General features: G+C 51.6%; 1 protein-coding gene across 1 annotated transcript; it reads left to right on the plus strand.

Annotated features, from left to right (window-relative positions):
- Positions 1 to 3,784: 3,784 nt before the first annotated feature.
- On the plus strand, positions 3,785 to 4,378 carry LOC112881268. The gene has a single exon (XM_025945945.1). It carries the CDS (start codon positions 3,785 to 3,787, stop codon positions 4,376 to 4,378), a length of 594 nt encoding a protein of 197 aa, XP_025801730.1.
- Positions 4,379 to 8,379: the final 4,001 nt, after the last annotated feature.

The raw sequence follows: 8,379 nt of genomic DNA on the forward strand, positions 1-8,379 counted from the left end.
CTATCTATATCACGATAGCAACTTGAGTAAAATAATCCATCACCTCTCACCTGCAAATGCGTAGGATCCTCATGCTAGCCCAAAACTGCTGATATATGGCAGCTAGTGTTTTCCCTCTTAACCCTCGCATGCATGTACTCTTCGATAGATGATGCTAGGTGTACAAATATCACGCCAGTTGGCTAGATCATCACCGTCTCATCTATCTTGGCTGATGTCATCCCCAGCGCGTCATGCAGAGGGGCGTCATCGCTCAGCAGAAAAGGGCGCGCGACAGCAACAACAGGGAGGCAAAAACCAAGCTATGCTGAATTGCAGGAGCCGGCCTCGCAGCACAGGACCAAGAGATGAAGAGACTGCCATCTTTGTTCTTCAGTGCCGGACTGCCGGTCGATGCGCCGCTGCATATGCCCCACCAAAGCAGCATATGTACGTTCTCAAGCTACAGCTACGTTTGCGGACATGAGCGGTTCGTTGCCGTCGATAGGCTAAGAAGCCTTTGTCTTTCTGCGCGCGACTGTATCTCGGTATGAAAATGTGGAGAAGAGCCTGCAGGTTTGAACGCGCTTGGCGCGTATAGTTCCGTGTAGAGTGATTGGTGCGTGGTAGTCAGATTTTCGTCCCCTGAGCTAGACATGCTTATGCTATTGCTACATATAGTGTCCTACAGAATTGCGCTATCAAACGCTCTCTCCGTTCCAAATTATCGTTCAATTTAGGCTTATTTCAAGTTAAACTTATCTAAGTTTAACAAAATTTATAAGAAAAAAGCATTAATATGTGCATCAGACACCTAGATAGAAACAGAGCAGACTGCAGAATCTCTCGAGCCCATGTCCAGCCAGGAACTTGATTAATTAGGTGCCGCGAACAGCTGAGCTGGTGACTCCAGATTCCAGAATTGAGAGAGTTCGACCTGGTTTTTCGACCCAAATGGTCCGTAGCCTACTACCTACCGGTAGCTAGCCTCCCTCGTGTTTTTGCTCCTCGATCGCGTGTACTGTCACAGGGCGACCCTGTCAATTTGATCACGTTGTAGAAGCAACAAGAACAAGCTCGACAGTGCCAAAGTGAGATTCCGGGTAGTTTCTTTTGTTTACAAGTGATCAATATATAGTTCTAGCTAGCAGTTTTATTGTTTTTCAGTACAGCTCGTACATTCTCCAATAGCGTTACCACAGGAGTAGCTAGTAACGTAGAGTTGTCAACAAACTACTTAAGTAATTAGAGTAAATGCCTAACCAAAATAACTACTACCTCCGTCCCAAAATATAGCAACTTTTAGATTTAGTCAAAGTCAAATATTTTCATCTTTAACTAATAATATCTCCAAAAATAATTACTTTTAAATAAAAAATGTTACGTGCTATGGTAATTCGCTTTATTATGAATAAATTAACATCATTTTCATGTTGTCAATGTTTATAATTCTTTTACTGTCTATAGTCAAATTTTAAAAGGTTTGATTTGGAAAAAACCTAAAAGTAGCTATATTCTGGAACAGAGGGAGCATAAAACAGATGGAGTATAAAACATTGACCATTTACATAGCAAACCGTTAGGAAATATTATCAACATAGCATAGCTGAGTTGGTTAGGTTTCTGATGGTGTAACCCTTCAATCCGGGTTCAAGTTTTTAACTCGGAACAATGATTACATATCTTTATTAGAGTTGCCAAGAAAGAAACTATGACCTACTCCGCGGAATAAAATAAGCGGACCACCGCGGAATAAAATGCTGGCCAGCATGCATTTACAAGGAAATAAACGGACCACCGCGGAATGGGAACCCTCCGAGCAAGATCCATGGAGAGCTAGCACAATTTGCCGTGTAACGCCGAGGGGCAGTGTCGCCTTCTCGTCGATGTGCATCTACGGCATACAGCCCAGGCCGGCCAACCGGCCATGGAGGCGCCTGTCAAGTACTGGCCTGCAGCAGCAAAGTGCCAGAGGTGAACCGTGCATCACGCTACGCACCCACGTCATTTTTGTGTGTTGTCTTCTCCGTGCAGCGTCTAGCAGCTAGCTATCTACTAGGCCCGTATGCGGGGGGGGCGAGATCCACGACGGAGCCAGGCGCGGTGGAGAATAGCCGGACAACGTCACGCGACAAGCACGTGCAGATTAATCGAGGAAAGGTACAGCTCAGAACTAGCCGGTTCAAACCTTGGGCCTGGCCCGGCCCGATTATCAGTGTGGGCCGAACCTGGGCAGCGGAGTATGGAACCCAGGAAGAAAAGAATCTGCTGGACAGAAGATGGATGGGCTTCACACCGCGAGCTCGCCTGGGAGTTCCTATATATCTTTCCGGATCTTCCATCGCACATTGTATTAATTCGACGGATCAGATGGAATGCCTAGGGAGATGGGCGGAGGAAGGACGTTCCGCTATTTGTACGACGGTGCATGCAAGTCAGTATCTGGGCGGAGGTCTGTATAGCTGCACCATCTGTACCTTTGCTTCTCAAATTTCAAACTTGATTTTCTCTCTAATGATGCATCCAAATTCAATTCCATTTGAACTCCAGTGTTCTTTAGGATTCTCCTAACAGAATGAGACCCAATATGTAATCCACTTCAACATTTTAGATAGTCATATAAAATGTTGGACTAGGTTTGTCAAAATGTTGAACAAGATTTAAGGAAATGTTTGAACCCAGCGTTTGAAATTGTTGAATATGATATCTCAACATTTACACATGTTTAGTGTCGAGGGGAAAAAGAAAAGTAAATACCACCCATCACTAGCTTAGTGTTGGGGGGAAATATCACGATCCCCCGAAGTACGCGGTTTGGGCTAACTGGGCCGTCCAATGGTCTCAAACGGCCCACCAGGGGAAGGGACGTCGACAGCCCAACGCTAAGCAATGGTGAAGGGCACAGCCGCCTCGCCCGACCCAGAGGCGTGGGGCCCCCAGGGATCTCACGAAGTGACAGGCCACACCGGGGGGACGAACCTTCGGCGTAAAGATAGGTAAAGCCGTGCAACGACATGACCTCCGGAAAAGACAGGCTACTATGGCAAGCCCCGGTCGTCCACCGCGCTGGGGGTCAAGCCGTCAAATGTGCCGGGGGCTCACGCCCCCCGTCTCGTCAGGGCGCACGTCGCACTAGGGCACGGCATGGGAGCGTCTCCGTCGTCATCAATAGGGCCAGTGGGGCCCACGCGAAGGAGAGGAAAGGCGGCACGATCCCGGGGATCTCTCTGTATCCACTCCCTTCTCTTTGTCTTATAAAAGGGGAAGGGAGACCCCCCCCCCGGAGGGGACCGAACTCTCACATTCACATTCACACACGCACACTCCACCAGAGACTTGGGAGCCACTACTTCGAGTCGCACCTCGTGACGATGGTCACGTCTTTCCTTCTCGGTGAGGTGGTGAGGTCGTGCGTAACCCAGACACCATCGGGAGGGTAGCGAAATGGGCCCTCGAGCTCATGGGTTAGGGGATCTCATACGCCCCTCGGACAGCCATCAAATCTCAGGTACTCGCCGATTTCATCACAGCGTGGACTGAGACCCAGATGCCCCGGGCAGCCGTCGACGAGGAGTACTGGACGTTGTACTTCAACGGATCGCTGATGAAGCAAGGAGCCGGCTTGGGCCTAGTCTTCGTCTCTCCTCTCGGCGTGCGCATAAGGTACGTGATTCGCGTTCATTTCCCTGCTTCAAATAATGTGGCTGAGTACGAGGCACTCATCAACGGCCTACGCATCGCCATCGAGCTGGGCATTCGATGACTCGACGTTCGGGGCGACTCTCGACTTGTGGTTGACCAGGTCATGGAAGAGTCGAGCTGCCTCAACCCCAAGATGGTCGCGTACTGCCAGGAAGTCAAACAATTGGAGGATAAGTTCGATGGCCTCGAGCTCAACCACTTCCCGCAACAGCTCAACGAGGCAGCCGACACGTTGGCAAAACTAGCATCGAGACACCAGCCCGTCCTGCCTGGCATCTTCGCCAGCGACCGGTACAAACCCTCAATCCGCTACGAGGAGCCAGGAAGGGCCGAGGGCGAGCCGCCTGCCTTGAGCTCGGGGGCTGGTCAACCACCGACCCCGCCTGACCCCGAGGTCATGGAGCTCGACGAGGAGCCAGTGGCAGAGCCCAACACTCCGGTCGACTGGAGACAGCCTTACCTTGTTTACCTCCTCCGCGAGGTGCTCCCTACCGACCAAACGGAGGCTCGATGGCTCGCACGCCACGCTAAGTCCTTTGTCATCGTTGAAGGGGAGCTTTACAAGCAAAGCCACACCAGGATCCTACAGCACTGCATTCCGATCAAGCAAGGTAACCAGCTGCTGAAGGATATTCACGGCGGGGTCTGCGGACACCACGCTGCACCGAAAACCCTGGTTGGGAACACTTTCTGCTAGAGATTTTACTGGCCGACCGCGGTCGCCGACGCCGAGCGGATTGTATGCACCTACGAAGGGTGCCAATACTACGCTCGGCGAACCCACCCGCCAGCTCAAGCACTCCAGACAATCCCCATCACATGGCCGTTCACGGTCCGGGGCTCTCCTGGGGTGTCAAACCAAACACAGAAACATCCTTCTTTTATTTCAAAATCAGGGGGAATGATTACATGGTGCACTCCGTATGCGTCACGAAAATCATGAAATCTAGATTTATTAAAACGACCCACGCTTTGGATGGAGAAGGTAGCCATGGGCCGTGCGTGAATACAAACAACTTAAGTGCTACCGCGCAGGGTTGCTCGAGGTCTGCCTCGGTTGACACAGGGCCAAGATGGACGGCTACGTCGCAATCCATCCCCTAACAGCGAGGTTGTCTTGGAAGCAGGAGTGGTACATCTCGTGCTGCCTAGACACACTCCCCAGCCACCGTTGGGTGACACCAACAATGGTAGCGGACAGGATGAGAAAGAGGGAAGCTCGGCGAGGCCGTGCGGCACTGGACGGAGCCGGCAGTCCCGCTCAAAATCCGGGCAGGTGCGGCAAGACTTGCCCCCACCTCCCTACGGGAAGGAAGTAGGGAGTTGCGGGTGAGTCGCCACCTACCGAACAATTTCACGAAGGGTGACAAATCAACCTCCGCCCTCGCGAGGAACCAGCACCTGGACCAAGGCAACCACCTCACGAAGGCGAAGTCGAGGATCTGGACGCTCAAGTTCTCCTTCTTCATGCTCCTCCACTCGTAGTCAATCCACTAACAGCTACCAACGGGGGCCTGGGATCCAGCTCAAACGAGCCAAACCCGGGCTCTAGAAGGCCTAGCTCTACAACACATTATTGGAGGACTTGCCACTCAGACTTGGTGCTGCAACTAGGAGCCCAGCACCGCTATTTATAGCCGCGCCCGAGCAAAGCGACAACGCAGGGCCGAACGAGCAAGAGACCAAGCAGCCAGCATTAAAAAGGGTCCAGCTACCACGGTTCCCGTCAGCAACTGCGAACCGAAGGGATAGCACGGGATTAGATGGGGCAGACGGACGCACGCCAGGGCGGGAGCGAGCAACAAGCGTCGCACGAGCTGCAATGCAAGCAAGGACGGATGCAGCAGGAGAGCACGCGCCACGCGACTCGGTGATCACCAAGGCTGCCGCCAGCCACAGTCGGCAGGCATCAGAGACGAGACCCAACCAGAAGGCGCCTGAACCAAGGCGTCGTCGCAGGGCGCCTCCTGTATACGCTAGCTGACCCTTCGCACGAATCTCCGATTCATCCAAAGGCTTGGGGGGCTACACTCGCTGGGTGACAGGAGGAGGGAGAAGCTCTCAGCGGTCGCATTGACTAGGACATGAAGACGAGCATGCCAACAGAACCCTCTGCGCGAATCTTTGTTTCGTCCAGATGCTCGGGGGCAGTGGGTGCGCTTGCGCACACCCACGTGAGCCTGCGCAAAGACAAGTCACCTCCGAGTCACATCAACCTAGACACTAGGCCGGAACGCGTTCGGACCGGCACGGGACTCGATGCCCGGGTAAGCGAAACCTGGGGGGTTACTGAAAGATATCTAGGCCCCTAAGTGGGTTTTGGTGATAAATGACAAAGCACATGTATATTTAATCGTGTTATTAAGCATGTGTGCAGGTGGTAATGGTGACTAAGCAAAGCTTTTAGAGAAGTGTGAACCCTCAAAAAGGATATGAAAAGCGGCGTCCTCAAGTGTTCGTGAAGATTAGATTTTATTTTTAACATTGAGTATAGGAACGCCGTACTATCAACGGGAACTGTGATCCACTAGTGTAGACATGGTAGGTGTGCTCAAGAGAACCCACAAAAATCATAAGAAACCATCTCAACACTCAAAAGGGACTTAAATGTGAAATTCAGTGCCCAATCCGGAATGTCCGGGACACGTCCGGAATGTCCGGACAGAGCGTCCGGAGTATCCGGACGTATACCCGGAGTATCCGGGTTACTGTTACCGGTCTGCAAAACCTGTATGGTCCGGAGTGTCCGGACCCCTACGTCCGGATACTCCGGACGTATACCCGGAGTTTCCGGGTACCGCTCTCCCAACGGCTAGTTTCTGGGAGAGGGGGTATAAATACCCCCCATACCCCCTCTCACTCTCTCTCTCTTGCTCTTTTTCGACCAGAACTGAAGAAAACCAAAAGAGAGCTCTCTCACTCCCCATTTGCTCCATTCTTGAGTGATTTTCGTTGGGGTTTGAAGTGAGATTGTTGCAAGAGCTAATATTGTGCAAGTAAGCTTTGATTTCATCTCTTGAGCACATCAATCCGAGTCTAGCCCGTGGATTCTAGTTTATTACTCTTGGAGTTTCAAGCTCCTAGATGGCTAGGCGTCGCTTGTGATTGCGTGATTGTTTTGTGAGCATCACAGCTGGTTTGTAACCTTCATTCCTCCCCGAGGAATTCATAGTAAGTAACCCTAGGGTTTGAGCGTTGGTCTCATCCTTGGGAGAGGAGCATAGGAGTTCTTGACCACCGTCTCTTGAATTCTTCCTCAACGGAGACGTAGCTCATTTGGGAGTGAACTTCGGAAAACAAATTCTGTGTCATTCTCATATTTCTACTTCACATTTGGGATTATTTGCTTGTGAGACTAACCTTTTAGGGTTTGAGACCGATCTACTTTTGTACAAGTCTCACGAGTAAGACAACTGGTGAGAAACACCTCAAAGATACCACTAGTCCCTCTAAATTTACTGAACTCAATTTACAGCATCTAAATCAGTGATTAGTAGCACGTTCTCTCATACCCGGACAGTCCGGACAATATATCCGGAAACTCCGGACTCTATATCCGAAGTATCCGGACATATATCCGGAGTATCCGGATACCTGTGTTGCTAACCGTGTTCAAAGTGTTTTTAAGTTGCAGATTAGCCTATTCACCCCCCTCTAGGCATCTTGAGGTCCTTTCAGTTACTATCGGGGAAAATATCACGGATCCCCTAAAGAATGTTCGTTAGAAAGCTGACCACATATTAGCTCCCCCGAAGTATGCGGCTTGGGCTAGCTCAGCTAGGCCGTCAAATGGTTGCAAACGACCCACCAGGGGAAGGGGCGTCAACAGCCCAACGCTAAGCACTGGAGAAGGGCACGGCCGCCTTGCCCGACCCCAAGGGTGAGGGGTCGGGCGCGTTCGCCCTAGACGCGTGAGGGCCCTAGGGAACTCACGAAGTGACAGGCCACACCGGGGGATGAACCTCTGGCGTAAAGATAGGTAAGGACGTGCAATGATATGACCTCTAGAAAAGACAGACTACTGCGGCAAGCCCCGGTCGTCCACCGCGCCGGGGTCAAGCCGTAAAACGTGTCAGGGGCTCACGCCGCCCGTCTCTTCAGGGCGCACGTCGCCCATCTTGCGGACCCGCGCCGCCCGTTCCATTGGGGCACGCGCCGTATGTCGCACCAGAGCGCGGCATGGGAGCGTCTCCGTCGTCATCTACAAGGCTAGTGGGGCCCATGTGAAGGAGAGGAGAGGCGGCACGATCCCCTGAGGATCTCTCTGTATCCACTTCCTTCCCTTTGACTTATAAAAAGGGAAGGGAGACCCCCCGCCGGAGGGGATGGAACTCTCACACTCACATTCACACACGCACACTCCGCCAGAGACTTAGGAGCCATTTCCCTCTCTCGCCTGTTTGTAATGCCTACCGCAAACTTAGTGCAAGAGCACACGCAGGTCGAACTGGACGCAGAGACATTATGCCTGAATTAGTATAAACCCTCTTGTCTTTCTTGTGTTTCTTGCACACCATCCGGACTAGACGCGCAATCACGAAATTCACAGACACGGACGCTGGATATGACAAAGAGCGCACTAAGAAAACGAGCGACAAAGAAAAAATACTACATGTCCATGTGATGATGGGCTTATAGTATATTTATTAGCGGCGGAAGTTCACATAGAGCCTCCGCAGCGTCATCATATTAGCTAAC

The sequence above is a fragment of the Panicum hallii genome, chromosome 2 (assembly GCF_002211085.1).
Source record: "Panicum hallii strain FIL2 chromosome 2, PHallii_v3.1, whole genome shotgun sequence".
In the NCBI taxonomy this organism is placed as follows: Eukaryota; Viridiplantae; Streptophyta; class Magnoliopsida; order Poales; family Poaceae; genus Panicum; species Panicum hallii.

What these genes read in the sequence shown, in the direction of transcription:
- LOC112881268 (XM_025945945.1), top strand. Translation starts at nt 3,785, where the DNA reads ATGGAAGAGTCGAGCTGCCTCAACCCCAAGATGGTCGCGTACTGCCAG.